General features: G+C 34.9%; 1 protein-coding gene across 4 annotated transcripts in view; it reads left to right on the forward strand.

The window, feature by feature from the left end:
* FBXW7 (F-box and WD repeat domain containing 7, E3 ubiquitin protein ligase) overlaps positions 1 to 26,244 on the forward strand; it is a 135,263-nt gene that overhangs the window by 57,348 nt on the left and 51,671 nt on the right. The window contains exon 3 of one of the 4 annotated variants that reach the window (XM_010840748.1): positions 2,141 to 2,334. The exons of 2 other annotated variants lie outside the window; for them this stretch is intronic. In XM_010840748.1, coding sequence (XP_010839050.1) covers positions 2,141 to 2,164 — 24 coding nt within the window. In that variant the 3' untranslated portion in view covers positions 2,165 to 2,334. Of the gene's footprint in view, positions 1 to 2,140; positions 2,335 to 9,690; positions 11,510 to 26,244 lie in introns of those variants that run through there. One more of the 4 variants, XM_010840745.1, reaches the window with a different exon arrangement.

The raw sequence follows: 26,244 nt of genomic DNA on the forward strand, positions 1-26,244 counted from the left end.
CATAGTGATGCTTTCTAAGGCCCACTTGACTTCACATTCCAGGATGTCTGGCTCTAGGTCAGTGATCACACCATCTTGATTATCTGGGTTGTGAAGATCTGTTTTGTACAGTTCTTCTGTGTATTCTTGCCATCTCTTCTTAATATCTTCTGCTTCTGTTAGGTCCATACCATTTCCGTCCTTTATCGAGCCCATCTTTGCATGAAATGTTCCTTTGGTATTTCTGATTTTCTTGAAGAGATCCCTAGTCTTTCTCATTCTGTTGTTTTTATGATACTACTAATAATAATAATTGTCAGTATTATTAAGAGAATTCAATGAGATAATGTTTGTAAAGTACTTAGAAAGTAACTGGCAGATAATAAATCCTTAATGAAGTGTTAAGTATTATATTTCATAAGATCTATTGTAATGTAAAAAGATTGTGCTAAGGCTAGCTTAACAGACTAGTACAGGCTAGAAAATACTCTGCAAAATATTTTTAGTTTAAAAGATATCAGCTGTCTTAGGTGGGTTGAAACTATTCCACTAATTTTTGTCTAAGTTATTTTGACTTTTAGCATAGAGTTCAGCTGTTTGATATTGTAAATTTTGTTAGTACTAACTGTAAAGTGGTTTTGCTCCCTGATAGGTATTTGTTTTCCTAATTTGGTTGTTAAACTTGGAAGGGATTTGAAAGAAAACCCAAAAGTACTTTTTGTAATGCTGGGGCTTTGAGTCCTCAGATGAGGACTAGTTGTATTCAGTAATGTAGGTTCCTGAATTGAATAGCTGGAACTGGAATATATGCAAGAGAAAATTCTCTTTGGTACTTCTGTAGAAATTCTAGAATTACTGCTTGATACGATAGAAAATATCTTTATTTTTCATAGTTAAGAGATTAATGTAAAGTTTAAAAATAAAATAAAATTTAAAAAAAAAGAAAAAAAAGATTATTATAAACAAACAAAAGCAGTCTTTACTAATGGAAGAATAATTTATGTAAAAAGGGTCTCTCCGTAGAATCTATTTTAGTGAACACATTTTGTAAAGTAGTCTTTACTAATGGAAGAATAATTTAAGTAAAAATGGTCTCTCCTTAGAATCTATTTTAGCAAACACATTTTGTAAAGTGTTGGTGTAAGCTACTAGATGCGTCTGGTGTAGAACATAGATTCGATTCCTCCTAATGATAAGAATTATTGTCAGAGTAGCACTTTGCCTGTAAACTTTAACCTCTAATTATATGAAGTGTAAATAGAAGAATGATGATTATATTTATAGGTCACCAGGGCTAAAAATAATGTATAAGATTGAGCGGGATGGTTCCAGAAAAGGATATTTCATTGAAATGTACCATGTTCTTCTGTTCAGTGGTCTTTGCTAAGGCTACTATTAAAGATAACTTCTGTGCTTTAGAATAACAGTTGCTTTTAGAAGATGCTGTGCTTTCAAAGTGAAAAATGCTCTCCCCTCCCCCACGTTTCTGATTGGCCTTAAATGACAATTTCTAGGTTTTGAAATCAGATGCAAATGAAAAATGGACATATGAAGAGAATACTGGTCAATTTTAAGAACTAAGTGCCAAGAGTCGTTCATTTGGTTAGCTATAGATGTTGGTGTTATATGTCAACATTATAAATTTAATTGTCAGGAATGAATTGTTTGTACTTTACCAATATACCACCATCTGTTTTAGGGTCTAATGGGTAAAAAATTTAAATATGCTGAGGTGCATTTATAATGTTTATTACTTAAATTTTCAGTTTTCTGGTTTATTTCTTATTTCTCTCTGTTACCTTTGAAAAGAAGATTAAAACATTTAGAATCATTATTCTTTATCATTTAGAAATCAGTAATCTTATGTTTAATCTTTATTATATTTTTATGTTTCCTTAGAAAAGAACAGAGCAGAGATTGCAAATTAATATCTTATGTAGTGATTTTTTAAAACAAATTTAAATATGTTGCAAATACATGAAAATCTGTAAAGTTCACGTAGAAAATATTGATCCTTCACCTTCTTTTGCAAATGTAAACTGTCTGGCCTCACTGGGTTCATGTGTTTACATGACAGCAGTTAAAATACCTTTTAAGTGGCCTCTCTAGTCCTTAACCCTGACCTGTTTCTCTCCTTTATTTTACCTGCACGCCTCTCTAGGCATTTGAATTTTGCTTAGAATGAAGACAAAGGTGTGATTGTAGGAAACAGAAAAAGTGAGTTGATTTTTCCTTTCTTAGTCACATATCAAACTAGTTTGGATATAAGTCCAAGTTAAAGTAATATGTAACTGCTGTTACTAAGTCGCTTCAGTCGTGTCCGACTCTGTGCGACCCCATAGATGGCAGCCCACCAGGCTCCCCCGTCCCTGGGATTCTCCAGGCAAGAACACTGGAGTGGGTTGCCATTTCCTTCTCCAATGCATGAAAGTGAAAAGTAAAAGTGGAGTCGCTCAGTCGTGTCCGACTCGAAGCGACCCCATGGACTGCAGCCCACCAGGCTCCTCTGTCCATGGGATTTTCCAGGCAAGAGTACTGGAGTGGGGTACCATTGCCTTCTCCAATATGTAACAGTTTGTCAAGTTTATTATTAAAATAACCAGAGACTTGCTAAACGCCACATTTCTAATGGGCATTATCAAGGTGGGAATTTGTCACCAAAGTTTTTACCAATCTCCAAATACTTACTCATTTAAATTTTCATTCTAGCTCACGTGGTATCTTTTCCATTCTCATTAAATTTTGAAATGAAAGTTCTACTAGGATGACTATTTATCGTGTTACAACAGTAAACCAGTGTTCTTGGAGCTCCCTGTTCGGTAAGATGTTTCAGTTATCTATTGCCACCTAACTGGCACCTCAAAGTTTTGCAAATAACAATTATTTTATTATTTCTCATTGTTTTTGTAGGTTATGAATTTAGAAAGGGCTCAGTTGGGAATTGTCGATTTAGGGTTGAGGTCAGATGGTAGCTGGGGATGAAATCTCAGGCGTCTGGAACAGCTGAGGGCTAGCCAAGAGTCTTTTCCTCCTCGTGTGGTCTCAGGACTTACCCAGATGCAGTCTTTTCACCTGGGTTAGTTTGGGCTGCTTCATGGTATGGTGCCTCAGGGCAGTCAGACTGCTTACAGCAGAGCTACCTTGTGAGTATTCCAGCAAGCGAGAGGGGTATGGAGTCTCCTGCTTACAGCCTATCCTAGGAAGTCACATTCTGTCTTGGTTGAAACAGACTCACTTCTCAATGAAGGAGTGTCACAGTATGCTGTCAGAACAGATTGCAAAGATGGGGGGCATTGCTGTGGCCACCTTTGAGAAGCCCAGTGTGCTATGGGAGGTCATTTCTTTGCTTTTATAACTTTATGTTTTTCATTTGTACTTCATAAAAATCAGACTCAACTAAAACAGATTTCATATGTAATATCTGTAGTTTGTGTAATTCCTTAAAATATAAGTGAATGATACCTCACAGTCTTGTCATGATCTTAAGTGAAAGAAATCACGGCCTACTAGGAAGGAACTCAAGTCAGTGTTGTATCCTTCCCTCACATCACTGTACCACTCTGAATTACTACGTATATTTTTTTCTAGGCTCTGTAGCTGCAAACTTCCTTTAGATCTCCTGTTGATCTCAGAGTCTCCTAGCACCCCTCGACTGCCCCCCTCCATCCTGAGAGCTTTCTGTTTCAGGCATAATCATTACTGTAGGGACTGAATTTTGTCGTTTTCTTTGCTTTTAATCTTTCTTGATAAACAGTGTTTTATTTATTGGGAAGAATGAAAACTTGAGCTGTCAGTTTAGTTTAACTTCAGCTATAAAATTAATGTTGATGTTTATCAGATGATGATTTTGTTGACTATGTATTTTGACAGTGTAAAGGGGCTGATGCAATCAGCTGTCAACCCGTTCAAGATATTAAAATATTTTCTATACTCAAAATAATTCTGCACTTAAATTTGAGGTGAATATTGATAAGTGAATATTTATAATGAATAAATTATTCAGTGAATATTGTTAAATCTCAGATGCTGTGATAGTATATTACTATAAATTGTATAACTGACGTCACAGAACTATGTTTACCTCACTCAAAATAACTGATTTTTACTTACAATTGCATCAAAAATTCAACAGTGTAGGAAATATAATTATCTCCCCCCTCCTTACTATTTAATTTCTTAAATTGTTAACACTGTCAAATACCTTATATTTATTTTTCATAGGATAAATTCCTACAATGTATTAAGTCATCAATTTGGTGAACTTCTGCATTATAGCTCAGTTTAATTTTTTTAAGGTATAGAAAAAAACAACAACCCTATATTACTTATGGTACTTTAAAGAAGTATAGTATTATGTCCTTATTTATTACTCCCTGGTCTGTAGCATTTTTCAGAGTTTTTACGAGAGAAATAAATGGTTGATAAAATGTCTTTAGTTTAACTGAAAGATTAATGAAACTTTTGTGCTTAAACTTGCTCATGAAAGTAAGTTAAATTATGGACCTTGAAAAGCTGAAATTAAAGAAGTTTTTGTCTTCTTTCTTGTACTAAAGTTTTATTTGTGAATTGGAGAAAATTAAGTTGCTTTTAAATTACTCTATCATCACATGAAGTTTTTGCATGATTGAAATACCTGTAATTACTATGTCATTTTTGTCATTGTTGACTTAAAGGTGTAGCTATAATAATCATCTGCTAAATTCTTGGAGAGCAGCTGTGTAAGACCAGTTTTAACAGCTGGGGTAACCCAGCACAGACTATAGGAGTTGAACTTGATCTTGAGGCAAGTTATGTTATAGTCACTGAGAACTTCATACTAGACATTTCTGAAATACTTAATTCAACCCAAGAGTTGGGTTTTTGTTTTATCACAAATATTTCTTTAAATGTTTAATGAAAATAGTGAGGAAAAGTATCATCTTGATATTAACAAGCTAAAGTTCTAAGGCAAAATATGGGAACAAAATCCAAAGTCAGTTACTCATTTAAAAAAGTCAAATGCACTCCAAATGTCACCATTTATGCCAGTTTGGTAAACATGAAATTAAGAGATGCTTGCTCCTTGGAAGGAAAACTGAGAAACCTAGATAGCGTGTTAAAAAGCAGAATCATCATTTTGCTGACAAAGGTCGGTATGGTTGAAGCTATGGTTTTTCCAGTATTCATGTACGGACTTGAGAGTTTGGACCTTAAAGAAGGCTGAGCACCAAAGGATTGATGCTTTTGAACTGTGGTGCTGAAGAGGAAGACTTTTGAGAGTCCCTTGGACATCAAGGAGATTAAGCCAGTCAATCCTAAAGGAAATCAGCTCTGAATATTTGTTGGAAGGGCTCATGCTGAAGCTGAAGCTCCAGGACTTTGGCTTGGATGCCAAGAGCCAACTCATTTGAAAAGACCCTATCCTGGGAAAGATTGAAGGCAAAAGGAGAAGAGGGTGGCAGAGGATAAGATGGTTAGATAGCATGACTGACTCAGTGTACATGAATTTGAGCAAACTCTGGGAGATAGTGAAGGACAGAGGAGCCTGATGTTCCAGTCGCAAAGTGTCGAACATGACATAGTGATTGAACAAGAACAACCTACGGTTAGGAAAGACTAAAAAACAATGACTTAGATACAGAGAGTAATCTGCCTCACTCTGTATCCCAGAATAAATGAATATGCTTTATAATACCATATTTTCATCTCAAAAGGATATTGATTCTGATTTATTTCTCTTTCAGTTGAGTTCAGTCGCTCAGTCGTGTCCAACTCTTTGCGACCCCATGAATCGCAGCACGCCAGGCCTCCCTTTCCATCACCGACTCCCAGAGTTTACCCAAACTCATGTCCATCGAGTCTGTGATGCCATCCAGCCATCTCATCCTCTGTCGTCCCCTTCTCCTCCCGCCCTCAATCCCTCCCAGGATCAGGGTCTTTTCCAATGAGTCAACTCTTCGCATGAGGTGGCCAAAGTATTGGAGTTTCAGCTTCAGCATCAGTCCTTCCAATGAACACCCAGCACTGATCTCCTTTAGGGTGGCCTGGTTGGATCTTTTTGCAGTCCAAGGGACTCTCAAGAGTCTTCTCCAACACCACAGTTCAAAAGCATCAATTCTTCGGTGCTCAGTGGTAGTATAATTTTTGGAATCTGGAAATTTTCTGTTTCTGTTCATACAAAAGAGTAAGTCACTTGTTGCTTAAATTCACAGACATAATAAATGATAGTTTCCCTGTTTTTGATATGAGACTTTGAAAACTTACGGTACAAAATTAGAAATACTTACAGGTTAATTTGTATCTTCCCAAGTGATTTGTTTTAGCTGATTCAAGAATAGTTTATGAAAAATAGAAAATCTTTATGCTGCTCATATGCTGTGGACTTTGGTCTGGAGCAGTTAGATCACAGGCCTTCTATATAATAATGAATGAAAGAAGCAGTCAAAATCCAGAATAAGCTGCTGTAAATCTTATCATTGTTGTAAGAGAATTGGAATGTATGGAACTGTAATACATTTTAGAAATACCATATCATTGGTATTTTGTTACATATAGCATTTATATTTTAATAATCTGTGGCTAATGCAAATGTTTAGAAGAAAGATAATCAGAGAGTGATAAGCAGGCAAAATATCTTGAATAGAGAGTCTTCTATCACAGCTTCCCCAATATTGAGTTCTTTTTGGATGGATAGTGATATCTGGAATCTTAAAATGTTACAACACAACTACTAAGATGTTCCAGCTTAATTTTTAAATAAAATTTTGAAAAAATTTAAGAAGTCTTTGTAAAAATTGTTGAGGATTGTGTTTTAAAACATTCTAGTCCAAAATTATCATAGCTGAATTTTGCATCTTTGCTTTCTTAGTGATTGTTAAGGTTGAAATGTAATCTACAAAGCTCTATGGTTTTTTTTTATCCTAGTAGCAATGGCAGCTAGCAGTGTTGAGCACTTACTAATGTAAAGCGTTGTTCTGTGTCTCGCTTACATTAACTGATGCAATCTTGATAACTGTCCTGTGAGGTAAGTTCTGTATAGATGAAATTGAAGCATAGAGGCATCAATTTAAGGACATAGCACTAACAAGTGATGGAACCCGGCTTTGAACTATGGCAGTTTGACTCCAGCATCAATATTTCAACTGACTTATGATACTTCCGTAATATTTGATACCATTTTAAAAAGAGGTTGTCTGTTTTGAAAAATCTCAGTTTGGATGGGGGTTCATAATTAAGATTATCTTTAATGTTTCTAAAAGCATAATTTAGACCAAAAATTCTTTTTCTTGAACACATGGAACCAGCTGCATTTTAAAATATTAGCCATTGGGATTTTCCTACATGTTGTCTACAGTTTCCTTCATTGACTAGGGTTTTCTTCTGTATTTGAAGGTTTTGTATTTTGGTCATTTCCATGCTTATTTAGTGAAGAAGGAAATGGCAGCCCACTACAGTATTACTGCCTGGAGAATCCCATGGACAGAGGAGCCTGGCAGGTTACAGTCCACGGGGTTGCAGAGTCGGATACGACTGAGCACACACACATGCTGATTTAGAACATTGCTTTACAAGTACTGTTAACCTGATTGCTCAGGAAAAAGATGAAACAGTAGTTTGGGAATTAGTACTCACTGTGCTCAATCACTAATATTGTCTCTTTTTCACAGAAGTGTATTGTAGACACGTAATTTAAGTGTTTGTTTGAGTTGCAGTGCTCCATACTATCCAGTTGAGGGCAGCTACTTACTGATTTTAAAAATGAGTTAAATTAGAATGTCACCGCTTTGTGTGTACCAAAACGTGATATCTAGTGTAAAACACAACATTTAATATACAAAACTGCTTTAATGTTCATTTCTATTATTACCATAAATAATTTCTGATGAAGTAAAACTAGTTTTTCATTTTTAATTTTAATTATCAAAATTAATAATTTTGCCCTCTTAAAAGCAGTAAAATGAGCCCTGTTTATTTTAGTTTTAATTTCCCCAGTCCAAATTCCTTACAATTCCAAATCTCCTCCCCTTTCCCGGCTTTAGGATCAGAATCCAAGAAGATTAGAGAACTTCATGTCATCCTTACCTTCAAGCTATCTACCTGTAAATGCATGTGATTACAAAGTTTTTGGATAGAAAAGGGAAAGCTGATTTTCAGTATGGTATCTTTATTAAGTGCAAGTTGAAATTGGAGTTGATCTGATTCGTTTTTCTCTACAGAACAGTTAAACAAGTGGAATGTAGTACACTCTTCTAATTTTTCTGGATTGAAATAACACCATAGTTTAAAGTATATCTTCTATGTGGTTCTAAGAAATGAATTTTGAGGGGTTAATTAACTAATTTCAGAGATATCACTGAGAGAGATTCTTTTTTTTTTTTTAAGAATAATGTCAGTCTGCATAAAGCTGTATTAACAAAGTAGACACTGATAGTAACTTGGAGGAGGGCATTCTGCGTGAGCAGCTTCAACGAAGGGATTTTCCTAATAAGGAGAAAAAAACACTATACGACTGAAGGTTATTTTTTTTTTTTTAAAGATTATACTTGTGTTAAGAAATAAAGTGAGCACCGGATGAAATGCCAAGACTAGAATGAGGCTAGAGACACTCATTCTGCAAGGTAGTAAATAGTTCAGTGGGGCCGTAGACGTGTTTCTTAGATATCAGTCTCAGCTTTTTCTGTTGCATCAACTTACAGTTTTCTAGTACCTTCTCTCCTATCCCTAGATCTCTATTGGTTTTTTCCCCCAGTGATTATAGTAGTATTCTTAGTCATTTACTTTTTTATTAAAACATTGTTTTTGTTGTGATTAAATACCTATAACATAAAATTTACCGTGTTTAAGGGTACAGTTCAGTGGCTTTAAGTGCATTCACAGTGTTGTGCAACCGTTAGCACTGTCATCTCCAGAATTGTTTTTATCTTTTCCAACAGAAATTCTGTACCCTTTGAACACTAGCTCCTCATTCCGCATATGAGTGGAATCATACAATATTTTTCCTTTTTGACTGAGTTATTTCACTTATCTTCAAAATTTACCTATGTTATGTCTGAATTTTCTTGCTCTTCAGGCTGAATGATGTTCTTTGTTTGCACCCGTTCGTCCATCAGTGGCTCCTTAGGTGGTTTCCCCACCTCTCGGCTTTCGTGAATAATGCTGCTATGAACACGGGTGTACAAGTATCTGTGTGAGCCCTGGTTTTAGTTCTTCTGGGTGTATATCCAAAAGTGGAATTGCTGGATCATATAGTAATTTTTTGAGGAATCTCTCTATTTTCCGCAGTAGCTATGTCCGTCTTACATTCCCACCAACAGCACACAAGGGTCCCAGTTTCTCCACATCATTGCTAACTCTTATTTTTCTGTGTGTGTGTATAAGTAATAACCATATTAATGAATGTGCAGTGTGGGTCAGGTTTTGATTTGCATTTCCCTAATGATTTTTTTAGTGATATTGAGCATCTTTACACGTGCTTATTGGTCTATATATATATATATGCTATGCTAAGTCGCTTCAGTCGTGTCCGACTCTGTGCAACCCCATAGACGGCAGCCCACCAGGCTCCCCGGTCTCTGGGATTCTCCAGGCAAGAACACTGGAGTGGGTTGCCATTTCCTTCTCCAATGCATGAAAGTGAAAAGTAAAAGTGAAGTCGCTCAGTCATATCTGACTCTTAGCGACCCATGGACTGCAGCCTACCAGGCGCCTCTGTCCATGGGATTTTCCAGGCAAGAGTACTGGAGTGGGGTGCCATTGCCTTCTCCGATATATCTATCTATCTACTTGGATGAATGCAGTTGTTTACTTTTGTATAACTAAAAATGTCACCTCTGCTAATGATTTTGCATTTTCAAGTATTAATTCATTTTAAATTGTGATGTCAGAGAAGGGTGTACTTTAAGAAAATAGCATCATGGCTGGACCAGGGGTATTTCTTGTGTGTGGATTGCCTTCCCAGCAACCCACTTGGTAATATTTAGTAAGATAGGTCTCTCCAGAATCAAAGAAGAAATCACCCATTTCTGACGTTTCTCTTTTCTAATTCTCTCCATATCACATTCTAAAAATCTATAAATATAGTTGAGAAGAGCGAGAAGTGAGATGACTGGCTATTGGAAGAAGAAAATAGAATGGAAGGAGAGAACAGGCTAAGTGGCTGACCATTGTGAATGCATAGTTCACATCTGTTATCGATCATCTGTTTCAAAACTACTACCCATTCTCACACTAAGATTTTTTAAAATCTTCATAACGTTCTAGTTTGTGGGCTTGCATATGAAATGTAGCATAAAGATTAACGTGGCATAAGTGGTTAATTTAGGAAACTATTTGAGATAATGCTAGAAAGATGAGTTTGGGGCCACTTGGAGGAGAGTTTTCATCTCCAAACTTTATCTTAGGCATTGGGGAACCATTCAGAGCTGTTGAGAAGTGGATTGTATAGCACATTCCATCTCCATGTTTTAGAAAGATATATCTGACTGTGGTATATCAGAGAAATTAGGCCCTAAGTATTTGTGATGAGCTGGTTAGTCAGTATTCATTTTACTTTAGTTACACCACGGGTTATATTTATAAATATTTGGGTTTTAAAATATATTTAATCAGTCACGGCACTGTTATACTTTCAAGTGGAATTGCTAAGTATTTCAGAATTATAGAGCTTGAACTGAAATTTGCAAACAACTAAAATGTCACGTGTTAAGACTAACCTGCAGTGTTTATTATTAACTATCCAGAACTAGAGTTGATTTAATGTCTTAGTGAGTATGAGATAAAGAATGGAAGAGGAAAAGAGCTTACTAAAGACAAACACTTGAAGATACAGTGCTCATTCTGAATGAGAACATTCTAAGATAGGACAAATGTATGTTTATAGTTTTTGAGCATGCATAAATACTGCCCTTAAATTTGAAGCACAGTTCAAAACACTCCTAAAATAATAATGCTGATATTTGCTTAAGAAAGGCGATAAATATTCAAAAGAAAATACAGTGATTAACTTTTGGATTTTTATAGAGAAAAGTTTACTTTCACTTTCTAGGGAGTATACCTAGGTTAGTCACTGGAGAAGTTTTCAAAGGGACCCTGTAGCACAGCCCTGCTCTGGTTGTCTTACTGACTTTGTAAGGGAGGTTCACCAGCTGTTTGACTGGCAGGAGCAGGAGCTTTCACTTCAGTAGTTTATAATTCCTGGCTATTCTAGGATAGTTTGCACTTCACCAAGCCTCAGACAGGTCAGGACATTTGGTAGGAGAAGGTTGAAAGACAAAAGCAGCAGGCCTTGGGTTCTCAGCCTTTTTTTTTTAATTAGAAAGTTGTATTTTAGTTTGGTGGTTAGAATTTTTAGTAATGTGCCTGTATTACATGTAGAGAGTATTCATCAGCCAAGAGGAGTTTTAAAATGTCAAAACCGGGAAAGGCTACTCTAAACCATGGCTTGGTTCCTGTTGATCTTAAAAGTGCAAAAGAGCCTCTACCACATCAAACCGTGATGAAGATATTTAGCATTAGCATCATTGCCCAAGGCCTCCCCTTTTGTCGAAGACGGGTAAGTCTCACACATTTGAAAAACAGGAATATTTGTTTAAATGAACTACTTCTGCCTCTTTTGGTGAAAACGTGCTTCAAATTTCAATTGATATTTATAACTAAAACTATCGGAGCATTATGTCGCCCCTGAAAACTTCTGTAAGTGACAGTTTTAGTAACATGATAGAGAGTCTTGAGGGCAAGGTTACCTAATTTACCTTTTTATCTCTCTCATTTATTTTTATGGTGTTAGAATTCTTTAAACTTACTTAAAATTAGTAAATTTAAAAACCATGTTTTGAAATATGTTGGCAAATGCTGAAAACCCAAATTTATTGTGTTTATTTTGTGGGAAAAGTAAAGAGCTGGTGGGACTGTCCTTTAACATGGGAATTACAGTATCTAGCTCTTATAAAGAGTTTATCTGGCACTTGAAGCTAGATTATTTTTAAATCACTATTTTTTTAAATTAAACTTAACATAATAGAGACATTACTTTTTGCTGTTATGTAAAATAAAACTAGTGTGCTGTTGTGTGGCAGTTACGATATAGTTTATATATAGACAATCCTGAAGTAACAAACATTTTGTAGAATTTGTACTAATCTGTAATCAGGTTATGATTTTCTGTATGTTCTTCAGGATAACATTCTCATCCCCTCCAAGTTTTGACCCTGTAATTAATGGTTTTGTTGTATTTTTCGAGTTACTTCATATTGCCGTTTTGAATTATTAACTAGAGTAATATATTTTAGATCTAGTTATGTTTAGGATCCTGAATACATTAAACCAAAAAATACCTGTCAGAGATGCACATATCCGTACTATTAGTGTTTTAGTCCTTTTTAACTCTCTCCTCTTTTCTTTTAACTGAAAGACAAATATTCTATTAAACAAATAGGTTAACTTATAATACCTGAAAAATATTTTTCCTCTTTATTTGCTGGGACTTAAATAGTCTTTGTAAAAATACATTTTCTAATTACTTTAGTTTTTGAACTGTTTCTGCTTCTACTCCAAATAAGTGGTAGCCATGTTGAAAAGCATTTTAAGTAGGTTTTAAATGTAATACAAATTAAACATTGAATATAAAATATAAATCTCTCTGTCCCCTCATTTTCTTCTTTACTGTTTTCAGAAAGTGTTTCTTTTTTTCTTTAAATCTTTTCTTCTTTCGCTTTGTCACTTTTATAACTTCTGAATGAGGTCACTGCTCTGATTTAAGCATTTACACAGAGGCCTCTAGTAGCCTCTTTAAGGTCATTAATAAATTATTTTTTATTTTAATACTTCTGTAAAAAAATATCAATACAAGTAAACCATCAAATTAAGGAAAATAAATTGGAATTTTTTAATTGAGGGGTTAAGATACTGTCAATCAAGATAATTTTTTTCTTGTTAAATATTTCTAATAAACTTAAGTACAGTGTATGACGGATTACTTCATTATGTCACAATGCATGTTTTCTGTCTTCATCTTTACATGAAACTTAAAAGAATCAGGAGCAGATTCTATTAAGAAAATTTAATAGACAACTTGAAGGCTTTCCTTGAGGGTTTCCTAGGGTCACTATTCAGTTCGACTTTTCTAGGTTACTGTTAACGTTAAATTATAGCCTGGCATTTGTAATTACAGAAGAGTACTAAATTTGAAAAGTAGAATTCGAACTAGAACATCATTCTAAATTAGGGGAAGATAGTTAGAAAACAGAATTAACACACTCATTTTTAGACTGCCTGCCAATAATTTACTATTGCATAACTCATTGACTCTGACTACTAGAAATATTAGAGGGCTAGTGTAATTATATCCCCATCCCCTCCTTTTTGCAACTCGTTAAGTAGCTTTAAACTGATTCACATTTTCTTTGTTGTTTAACTTACTTATTTTCCCTTAGTAATGTTAATGATAGACACTTTAAATGTATTTTTTATAAAAGATTTTGAAAAGACTTCTGGTGTTATGTAATTAATCATATTTTGTATCTAACATCCAGTATATCTTTCATTTTTAATCAGATTATTATACACTGACCACATGTGTGTAAATTTCTCTGTTTTGTAGGCCATTTTTTTCTTCTAAGTAGTGAAATATTGTGTGACCTCTTACAAGACTCTGTGTAGGTTTGACCCATTAAAAGTTGAAAAATATGATATTGCCCCTCCATTCATCATAGGTGTTGATCTATTGAATGTTTGCACAATAAAATAATTTTTTAAATTGTGAAAAATTCTTTGGAATAGTTTTCATAACTACAACTTCAATTTATAGCTCTTGAAATACTTTCACGGAATTAATTTACTCCATCATTAAGTACTATCAGTACTGCTAGTCTAATTTATTATTATGTAAATGATTTTGGTTTCTAAAATAACTGATCATCCTTTAAAGGGAGAGAAAATTTACAAGAAAAACTTGGTTTATAAAATCACTGGAAAATTGTTTTATTTTTCTTTGAAATTGGAATGCCTATATGGTAATACTGTATTTCCAAATCCTAAGATACATTATTTTTCTACATTTTAAACATATATGAAATTAGGATATGTCTTGTTGGAATTTCATAGCTTATCTGGCACCATTTTTTGCTTTCTGATGATAAGAGAAATAATAGTATCTTGCAATTAATAATAGTATGTTGAAAGAAAATTCATTTTAAGGCTTAAATCTTGAACTCTTTTTGTTTTTGTTCGGAGACTTTTAAGCATTTACAATGTTCTCATGAGGGTATTCTTCAGTGTTACTTGTTGGTAGAAATTTCCAAATGACATGAAATTCATGGTTTATATCCAGGCTTTTACAGATACCTGGTTGACTGTTGGTTTATAGAAAAATGTGTTTGAGAGTGCATTTATATTCTCGGATTTGAACCACATGCCAGTTGTGTAGCATAAGCAGCAGCAGCAGAGCTGAGTAAGGGAATGGGGTCAAACTGCTGGTGGAAGCTGTAGGGAGGTGAGCGGCAGGCAGTATGGTGCGGATGAGATATATGGACCATATATCTCAGGCAACGATGAGATATAGGACTAGTTTTCTGATAGTCGAAAATAATTTTGTAGTGGTTATATTCTATACCAAGTTTTGTAAAGTACCATGTCCATGTTTAAAAATAAATGCTTTGCTTTAAAATGCAAATGGAGATAAAATTAAAATAGAACATTTGTGTCATTTGAGAAAATATTTGAGTTAATATCACTGTGTGTATTGTTACCATTGCATACATGCATGCTCAGTCGCTCAGTCGTGTCTGACTCTTTGTGACCCTATGGACTGTAACCCACCAGGCTCCTCTGTCCTTGGGATTCTCCAGGCAAGAATGCTGGAGTGCGTTGCCATGCCCTCCTTCAGGGGACTTTTGTGACCCAGGAATCAAACCTATGTCTCCTGCATTGCAGGCAGATTCTTTAGCGTTAGTTTAAGTCAAGGGTCCACAAGGGTCCTTTTTTTGCAGAGGGCCGGCAACTATTTTGGGCTTTGTGGACCAGATAGTCACTATAGAACTATTGAGCTCTGCCATTGTTTGAAAGTAGCTGCCATTGTTTGAAAATGGACATGATTGTGTTTTAATAAAACTTTATTCATGAAACAGTGACATAGGTTTTTAGGATTACAGTACTACCATAGTAAGTCTTTTTGTTTGAATGTAAGTTTCAGTTAACAGTAAAGTTTTAGAAAGATTGTTAGAGCCATAAGCCTTTCATTCCTTTAGAAATGTTGATTCTCTCTTCTAATTCTTTTGTAGCTATGTAGAAAAAAATGTTTATGTGCCTAATCACTAAAATTTTTACATACTACTTATTAATTTACCTTCTCAATATACAGTTGTTGGTTAATCGCTGAGTTGTGTCTGAATTTTTTGTGATCTCATGGACTATAACTTGCCAGGCTCCTCTGTCCATGGGATTTCCCAGGCAAGAATACTGGAGAGCTTGCCATTTCCTTCTCTAGGGGAACTTCCCAACCCAGGGATCAGACTGCATCTCTTATATTGGCAGGAGGATTCATTACCACTGAGCCCCAGGAAAGCCTTGCTATCATTGTAAAATAACCTACTAAATATACTGTGTATTCTCCAGCCATTTTATGTACTTTAATTAATTTTTAAATGTTTGTTAATATTGTAGGTTAGGTATTATCTCCACTTGGTATACTTGAAAGCCAGGCCTCAAACAAGTTACCTATCCCCAATTTTCTTGGTAAATAGTAAAGCTGGTGTTTAACCTCAGGACTCTCCAGTGCTACAGGTAGTAGCTATTTTCTTTCTACTATGTTTTTTGACCTTCTTTTTAAAATGAACTTAAACTGTTTTCAACCACTGTTTATATTTTGAAGGGTAAGCCTGGGAACATATCAATGTTGACATTGTTTCTTTGACAAAATCATTCAAAGCTTCAAATAATTGACCTAAAGATAACTTTGGTAGCATATTATTTTTATAGATTGAGTATTTTTTGTGTACTCTCTTTTTAAAATGTTTCATTTGTAAAGTTATCCCACAGATGATGCAGTGATTATAGTCATAAAAAACTAGAAATATTCAAAGAGTATATATGTTTATTGTCTTTATAAGCTGAGGGATGGTACCTGATAAAGAAAAAGTTATTCATAACCCTTGTTAAAATCAAGACAGATGTTCAGGAGGACTGTCGTGGTACATGTAGGGACTGTGACTATTCTGTGCATGCTGCGTTGCTTCAGTCATGTCCGACTGTGTGCGACCCTATGGACTATAGCCTGACAGGCTCCTCTGTCCATGGGATTCTCCAGGCAAGAATACTGGAGTGGGTTCCCATGGCCTTCTCCAGGGGATCTTCCCAACCCAGGGATTGAACCCACATCTCTTTACATCTCCTGCATTGGCAGGCAGATTCTTTACTGCTAGTGCCACCTGGGAAGGGACTTCTACTAGGGAGGCTTGCAGTAGGGGAGGCAGATTGGGCTCAACTCTTACAAGTACGAATTTACAGCCATAAAGCAGGTTAGAAGGTCAGATGGTAGATAATTACTAAAATATCAGGGCTAACAGGATGACACTGGTTAAATGAACTAATCAAGGTGGTCAAACATCACCTGGGGGACGGGAGACTGGCGAACCCAGCAGATATGGAGGGGAGGTTCGGGTCCCGAGTGTGATCAATATCAAGGGTGGGGAATTCTGGTTAATATGATTTAGCAGGATTCTTGCTAAAATTTGGTTCTTGAGAACATGCCCAAGGGCAGGGCCTCGTTGAAAAAGAGCTCAAAGGAGCCTGATTATAGAGTTTGGTTAAGGAGAGAACCTTTGTCATACTGCCGGGTCTGTGTTTGGTAGGCAACCAGTCAGAACAGCGTGTCTGACAGATTAACCATCTTCAAACTGCAGTGCAGTTCCATTCTCATCAGTTTGTTCAATTAATACTTTTGCCTGTGATGACAAAAATTTAAAATAACATTATACGTCTCTTAGCTTCTGTATTCTCTTGGATTCAAGTTTTTTTCTTCATTGTTGAATTATTGATGATACTAATTTTTAAGAATACCCTGTATTCAAAATTTTATTCTCATTTAGGCATAATCTATTTTGTTGTTTTATATGTATAATCTTCAGTTAGTTCAAGCTATCTATACTTTTTTAGGCTCCTTTAATAGACTTTTCAGCAAATATCTGCCAGTTTTATCAGACAGTTGTATTGCCTTTGTTTCAGAAAACAACCTCTCTAATTATTTACTCTACAGTATAATTTTCATTTGTATGAAGATTTTGTAAGCCATTATAAGTTCTGTTGTTCAAGCAAACTAGTGAAGTACTACCTTCCTGAGAAGTTTGATAATCCCCTAAATCCTCTGAGTTGAGTGATGATATAGAGAATTTTTATTTTCTTGGAATAGTTAATATCTTCTACTTCTCTTTATAAAAATTAGATATGCTCAGTATGTAAAATACAGAAGTGTTTCTTTTCATTTTCCTAAATTATCAGTAATTCCACTGTTCACAAATAGCCACAATAAAAATTATAAGGAGATAATTTTTAATTGATACTTTAATTCATTTCTAAGGTATCGCTGGTAGTTCTCTATGGCTGTAGTTATTCAAAAGTGTATTATAATCTGTCAAGTGGATGTATCATCATTTTCCTACTGTTGCTAATTTGGTCAGTGACCTGCTTTGAACTTTTTTATATATAAATCTTTAATGTCCCTATACACTTTATTCTGGAAGTAGAATTATTGGGTCAAGGAGTATGAATTTTTTTTTAGATTCTTGATAAATACTACTAAATTGTTTTCCAGAAAGACTGTATCAAATCAAAACCAACATGAGGGACTTCCAATGTTGTTTAACAAGAGAAAGAAATCATATTTTAAGCAAATTTATTTCTAGTATGACCAAGTTTTATGGATTTTACTTGATAATATATTTCAGTGTTTATTGTTCTAAGTTTTCTATTGAAGGAATGTTTTTTCATTTTGAGAAAATAATTATATATGTTATACTTAAAACTTCAATAGGAAAATATACAAATAGAACAAGAAATTATTTGTTGCTAATGTGATTTTAAAAACTTATTTCTGGAAAATAATATTTTCCATTGACCTGCCATGTATATTATTTTTAGCTATAATTTTCTTCTACTCTTCCCATAGTTTTAAAGCTATCGTCTTTTTTTATCTGCACAGATGATCCATATGTGTAGTTTTATAATTTATCATTGATTTATATATTTTTACTATCTTATGGTTATCTCAGTTTTTGTCATCTTAGTTTATACGTTTATATTTCTGAGTTTTAGTGTGATGTTTGTACAGTTTAAATGACAGCCTCTCCCAAAGTATATTGCTATTAATAATCTCTACTACAGGAGTACTTTTCATGCTAGCAAACGCAGCTGCCAGAAATACTTGCCTGTTTCTTAAAGCACTACAACTTGGTCTTACATTTCTGACATAGCTTTGCCTTTTGCCCCAATCCAGGTTTACCTTTTATTTTTATTTTTTAATTCTAGTCTAGCTATGATTAATTCTTTTTTAAAGTAGTTGTAGCAAATCTGCTCTTCTAAAATGTCTTGATGCCCAAAAGAGATTTCACGAGACTCAAAGTTTGTTTCATGGAACTCTTAGTCAAGAGGAAATAGTTGGATATTTCCTTAACCTACAGAAATAATGAAACCTTTAAAAAGCCAGCATCATGTTCCCCTCCCCCATACTGGTCTATTCTGTATCTGCCAGTTACATTTGTGCCACTTTCTCCAAATCCTTTCCATGACCTCACAGCCAAGCTTCTCTCTCTGGGTGGAACCTTCCTCCCGGCACTGATGCTTCCACCCTTGTCCTCGCCCACGAGGGGAGTGTACTGTAGCTGTGGCCGTTACCTTTGGCTCTTAAACTTCCATGGACTGTCTAGTGGTGGTATTTGAAAGTTTCCCTTAGTTGTCTTGTCTCCTCACTTGAGGCTATAAACTGTTAGACTTCAGAAATTATCTTTAATATCTTTTTATGTATGACCAATTTGTTGAAGTTTTTGTTAAGTCTAGAAAATTCTTTAAGGAGTTTTGATACTGTTAGAATATGACATGTTTTTGTTTACTAAATACTTTCAAATGACTGTGCAGCTGTGATTTTGAATATTTCATTTTCTAAATATAACTAAACTCAGATACAGTTTGATGCTTAATCTTAAAAGTAATTACTACTTAGCAGTTTTGAAAATGAAGGAGAAACAAACATAGGGTATACTCATTTAGATGGCACTTATGAGAGTCTGCCATAGCCAAAAAAGTCAGAAAATATGAAAACTATTACAAAACTTTGGAAAGAAAGAAGAACAGAGTGGTGCTGTGAGCAACTTTGGAGAGTGATTTTAATAGATTCTCTGTTTTTTTTCTTTTTTTTTTTAAGTGCATAAACTAAAATGGAGCTTTCTAAAGTTTTATCCACACATGTATTCCATTGGAACTTGGGGAAAAACTGGCATTTCCAGATCACCTGATATCTTTTATTGTCACTGTATTTCATCAATAAAAGAATTAACTGGTTACCACATATCAGGAGATTTTGTTTTAAATCCTGTCAATTTCTTAAGAATGTTTCCTACATCATGCAGAAGATGAGTAAGCAGAATATAAACTTAAATTTTCTTGTGGTCTTATTTTTTTGTATTGTGCAAGGCAGTAGCTGTAAATAAAAAGATGATTCTTCCCTTCTTCCTGTGGATATGCAAAAGTGAAAAATCACAGTTCTCTTGAGCGTTTTATAGTTAGTGGTTAAACCATAAATAAACCCTTATAGTACAAAAGGGTAGTTGCTTAAATGGACTCCTACACCAAATACTGTAGGAGCATGAGAGGGCCACCTTGGTCTCAGTGCAATGGCTCAGGAAAGGCTTCACAGCACCTTTAAAACTGGAAGGATGTTGTTTGCTAAGCAGATGATCAGAGAAGTGGACAGAAGAAACTTGTGTTATTGCTTGGTCTCACATATTGGTTTTTTTTTTTTTTCACATTAATTATACTGCAAATTATTCACTCATTTCTGGATATGAGATTTATTAATAGTAATAAGGGTCCTGAAATATGTATTAACTTAGAACAGGGTTGGAAACTTTTCTAGAATCTGTAGATGTAACAGTGAAGCAGATGGACAAAGGCCATGCCCTCATGGAGCTTAGATTCTAATTCAGGGAAGCAGGAAAGTAATGCTAATGTTTGATGTTGCTAAAACAGGGTAACAGTATAATAGGGTCTAATGGGATGCAGGGAAGACACTGGTCTAAGTACTTTCCACATATGAACTCATTTAATCCTTACAATTACCTCATGAAGTAACAGACTGCATTATGTTCTCCCTGTTTTGTAGATATAGGATCCAGAGGTGTAGGAAGTTTAGCTGACTTGCCCTAGAGCTAGTAGATGATGGAGCTAAGATTCTAACCTGGGTATCTAGCTACAGCATCATTAAAAACTATGGTATATTGACTGGATAGTGATTTGTTGAGGGAATGGTTTCAAGGGTTAACTTTGGCCATGTAATCCTAGATTTTAAAATACGACAGAGGATGAGACGGCTGGATGGCATCACCGACTCGATGCACGGGAGTTTGGGTGAACTCCGGGAGCTGGTGATGGACAGGGAGGCCTGGCGTGCTGGGATTCATGGGGTCGCAGAGTCGGACACGACTGAGCGACTGAACTGAACTGAATTCATATTTTGTTTTCACAATTTATGATGACCTCAATCACATTGCTTTCTAGATGTGTTTGTCATCTTGTGATGTCAAAGTATTATGTTGTGCCTCAGTTGTCAGATATTAATGCAAAGAAAATTATTGTTTGTAAATCTACAACTACAGCGTAGAAATAACTGCCATGAACTGTTACCCCTTTTGTTGATGACAAGCAGGGCAAGCCTGTTTAAACTTGTAGGTCATATTTTACAGAAACTAACTTAGTTTAAGATGTGGAGCATGGGAGACAGATGAAGAACATGCTAGAAATAAACAGGTTACGAAGCTTCTGGCTGGGTAAACAAGTATGAAATAAACCTGTGGTCCCTTGTCTGCAGACCAAGAGTCCAGTAAGCCCTGAAAACAAAATGCTTTAACAAGTTATCCAAATCTAACCCTGACTAACATAAGACACTCATGTTTATTGTTTATCTGAATATTTGTATATTTTGCTACAGAAATGTTCATATGTGATATACTAGAAGTGTTCTGCCATGCACAGCATATGTCCCATGTTACCTTCTAAACTCCAGAAAGTTTTGAAATCAGGAACACAGCTTTCTCCAAAATTGTGGCACTAACTGCAGACAGCTATCATCCACATATAAAAAATGGAATATACTTTGAAATGCCAAAGTAACCTAAGCCTTATCTTAAGTCTGTCTGCATTCATATTTAAATGCTTTACATTAATACCTAAATTTTATTAACCCAAGTATGGGCAGCTTCATATAGTATGATGATAGTTCAGAGCTTATGTATTATTTTTCTTCAGTGATTAAATGCAACTTATACTAGCAGACTTGAAGTGAGGAAGGAGTACGTCAGCCGCTTATTTTTCTCAGTTTTCTGCTAAATATTAACACCACTAAATTAATTTTCATTCTGCTAATGCATATTAGGCATATACATCCTCCTTGCATGTGATGCTAATGTAACAAAGATGAATGAGGCAGCAAAGACCTTCCCTTAAGAAGGCCACTGAAGCTTTTCTGTCTCTGAAAGACTTATCTTATTTTCTCCTTTCCGTGGTCACATATCAAAATCAGAGGAACACGGATTAATTAATCTATTCAGTAAATAAGCATCTGTTAGTTTCCAGGCGCAGTTCTAGATACAGTATTGAACAAAACAGAAAAAAAAAAAAAGACATACTGTTTTTATAATTTAGTATTTCAGACCCTGAGATTTCCACCTCAGTGTGGACAGGATGGGCTTTCCAGGTGACTCAGTGGTAAAGAATCCGCCTGCCAGTGCAACAGACGTGGGTTTGATCTCTGGATCAGGAAGATCCCTAGAGGAAGAAATGGCAACCCACTTCAGTATTCTTGCATGGGAGATAGGCTGGTGGGCTCCAGTCCATAGAGTCATAAAGAGCTGGACATGACTGAGCACACAGGCACACTCATGGACATCATGTTTGGTCTGCTTCAGGATAGAGTGTGTCACCAGACACTTTTATTCAGTTGTGTACTTCTCTTTCGGAGAAGGCAGTGGCAACCCACTCCAGTACTCTTGTCTGGAAACTCCCATGCAGTCGCTAAGAGTCGGACAGGACTGAGCGACTTCACTTTCACTTTTCACTTTCACGCACTGGAGAAGGAAATGGCAACCCACTCCAGTGTTCTTGCCTGGAGAATCCCAGGGGCCGGGGAGCCTGGTGGGCTGCCGTCTATGGGGTCGCACAGGGTCGGACACAACTGAAGTGACTTAGCAGCAGCAGCATCAGTACTTCACATTTCCAAGAGGGTTGGTGATCATTTATTTGTGTTATGGTTTCTCCATATGTATATAAGGATGCCTCCATACACATACATATTAATACATATGCACACACTCTGCCTTACTTGATAGCATTATGTTGGTAACTTAATTGAAAAATATTATGATCTATAAGTTTTCAAATACTGCTGGGTAGTATCCAGGATAGAATATTATCTTGAGGCTCTGAAAAATTAAATATGATGCCATACTATTTTGTTTTTCATGTTTTTGCCGGAAAACTGTAGTCTTTAATATCAGGCTCGCCACAGTGATTTCTTCCTGGATTGTTCCTAAGTCAGAATTAGAGTTCTTGACCCTATCCCTGACCTTTTAATGGAAACTTGCATAAATGAATGTGTCTCACATATAAATCAGTTAAATAATGGTAGATATAATTGTGGCAGATGTAAATAATGATACTATAATGTAGGATTTTTTAAAAATGTGGTATGTTTTTCTATAGGAGTAATACTAGAAAGGACTACCATTTGTGGTAAAACCAATGACATTCTTAGTTTCTTTTACAAGAACTTAGCAATGCAACACATCTCTTTATTTGCATATATAGCACTTTATTCCTACAATGGGTAAAAGGTAAAATAATTATAGTAGGTTTTTTAAAAGTAAATCTAAGATTAGATTAATAAAAGTTTTTCTTGTGGTTTTGGTAATGTCTATGTGTGTAAGTGTTTATGTATACGTTTATGAATTTTATTGAAATTTTTTTAGATCTGGGGGAAACAATTCAACAGTAATTCTCAGACATTAATATACAAGTATTGACCTCAAATGCACATAGCTTATTAGCCATTTGTTTATTTACTTATGTTTTTATTGACCATGTAATGTTGTGGCTTCTCTGTAGCTCAGACAGTAAAGAATCGAGTTACAGTGCAGGAGACCTGGGTCTAATCCCTGGGTCAGAAAGATTGCCTGGAGAAGGAAATGGCAGTCCACTCCAGTATTCTTGCCGAGAGAGCTCCACGGACAGAGGAGCCTGGTGGGCTACAGTCCATGGGATCACAAAGCGTCAGACATGACTGGGCAACTAACACTACATGTAATGTTGGGGAAATCTATTTTGAGAGAAAAAAAATATATATGATAATGTTGGATGAAATTCTGTTAAACTTGTTCTCCTTACTAGTCTTGAAAATGAAAATTGAAATCTGTGGGTTATTCCTATATTTAATTACATTTTTATGTGTGGATGATCTCAGATTATTCACTTGGGAGCAATTTAAACAGCTTAAGCAGCTTTTCAATAATCCACAGATATCTCTACATTATCAGTTCAGATTTTAAAATGTCATTGTTACTACTAGTTTGAACATGTAGGGGCAGTATAGTACTGTTTTTATAAATCTTGTCTGAATTTGTGAGTTTTTAAAAAATCTTTTAAGTGTTGTTAGAAGCTTTTTCTTTGAGGAGGTACAACTTCATATCTTATTTTTTAAAGGATAATTGGTACTGTTTTATTAAGTTGGGACTATTCTTTCAATTCGGGTTCTTTTATATATATATATATATACATATACACACACACTATACTATACAAAAGCTTTTATATTATATAAGCTCATGGCCTTGATTTATATTTGAAGTCAAAGACTGTGTTAAGCTAGTTAACAGGGAAAATGCATTTTTATGGTTAGACAATAAAATAGAGGACAAGTAGATTCACAGAAATACTAAAATCAGTGCAATTTTGTTCTTATTCATTCTGTACCAGCCTTTCAAAATTAATGGTTAATCATGAGAATTTTAAAAGTTAAGTCTTAATTTTTCAACCTGGTAAGTAAACAAAACTTAAAACTCCTAAACACTTACTTTAAGATTCCTTACTATGTAAATAATTTTTCAATAACAAAATGATTGAGTTGTTATAAAATTTATAGTAGCTTTTTTTTCCACTTAAGGCAATCTACATTTAATAATTAAAAAGCAACAACTGAGTAGTTATCTCTTCTATCCATTCCATTTATTTATTCCATCTATTCAACAACTTTTACAAGCCAAGAACTTCTTTAGACGTTTGGAGTACAACAATGAATGAAGCAGACTCAAATCCTTGGCCTTATGGAGATAATATCAGAGTGGTAGACTGTTTAAGAGCATAGAGATAGTCATTTAGACTGGGCTGAAGTTTTTAGCTTCATCCTTTATTAAGCCTCTGTAGGATGGAGATAATAATAGTACCTACTTCATAGGATTGTTTTAAGGGTTAAATGAAATAATGTATAGAAAGTATAGTTATATGATAAGAGCTTAGGAACAGTTATGAAGTCCACATAGATATTTAGATGTGCTGGTAAAAATTGTAATTAATTCTCATGTAATAGCACTTACTTCTTTCACTATGGTTTGTATTTTAAATATGTTTCATTTTTAGTTTCTTTAGATTGTGAGAGAAAATGCATAACACCAATTTTAAATGGTCATTTTTCTTAAACAGTTTCCTGAGTGACTGTTAATCTCTAAATGGAAAGGTACTGCACATAAAAAATTAATATGCTCTGTATCTACTTATATTCCGTAGATTCATTCAGTGTGACTCTCATGTATATAAAACTTAACCCCAATATGCCTTCCTGAATTAAGAAGGTAACATGTGCCATCTTAGTATTTTGTTTAGAGTTTCAAATGTGTTGGCTTCAAATATCATAAACTTTTGAAAAATTAAATTTCTATATAAAAATTAAAAACATAGTTTGTTGGTTCACATGTTAGTGGCTAGAATGTCTAAGAAAAAGTTTACATAATGGGTTTTAAGTTCTGTCTCTCTTTCTTTCCCTTAAGGCCCCAAAATATGTTAATTAAGAAATGGAACATAACTTGTTAAAATCTTTGAAAACTGGCTTTTCCAAATGACATCTGGTATATTATTACTATATAAGAATTGAGATTTAAAAAGTTAAAGAATGGGTTCACAGGTCTTAACAAAAGTACTTAGAAATTTTAGATCTATCTTTGGTATCCTGTGCTGCTCTTATTTCTTCTTATTTTTCAGTTATGTGGAAACCCCACATTTAACACACATGTGCATACACAGGCACAAATACACATCCCCCAAATACATACAAATAAAATTCTCATCACCACCACCTCCCTGTTTAACAGCTTATCTGCTCTGTTCATGCGACAACTGCTTCATTGAGGGGAAGTTGTTCTGCCGTTTTCATATTAGCTTTGTTATCATGCAGGATTTTCAGCTGCTCATGCTCATTACCATACAGCTGGTATGTAGAAATGAGAAGGAAGCAAGCAGAAGTTGCACTGTCTATAAGAATAAGAAGCTCTCTTGCAGATGGGGTGCTGGCAGATGGGGCATGTGTTTGAACAGGTTTTACTAATAACAGAATGCATTAAAAATCATTCTGAGAAAGTCTAAGGTCAGTGCCATGAATTCAGAGCTTGAGAGGTTGTTCAGCTTTTCCTAGACCTTTTTAGAATATTAATTAACTCTAATGCAAAAAAGTAATAAATGGCCAACCACAACCTCTTCCAAAATTTTCTTTATCGGTTTTCCTTTTTAAAATTTTAATGTGTTTTGTTTCTTTTTAATCTGATTTGAAATGCACTAGTACTGTTAGCTAGTGTTTTCCATCATCTTGCACTTTATTTTGTAGTCTTCAAATATATTTAATGTTCCCAGAGTATGTTTATATACAAAAGTGTTTTGATACTGTGCTCTGAACATGTAAACATTCTCTAAGCAATGTGATGCCATTCTTCAGTTTTGATATATGAGAATTTGATTAGAAGAATAAAACGAAAGAGGATTTCGAAA

This window comes from Bison bison, unplaced genomic scaffold (assembly GCF_000754665.1).
Source record: "Bison bison bison isolate TAMUID 2011002044 unplaced genomic scaffold, Bison_UMD1.0 scf7180017864146, whole genome shotgun sequence".
Taxonomy (NCBI): Eukaryota; Metazoa; Chordata; class Mammalia; order Artiodactyla; family Bovidae; genus Bison; species Bison bison.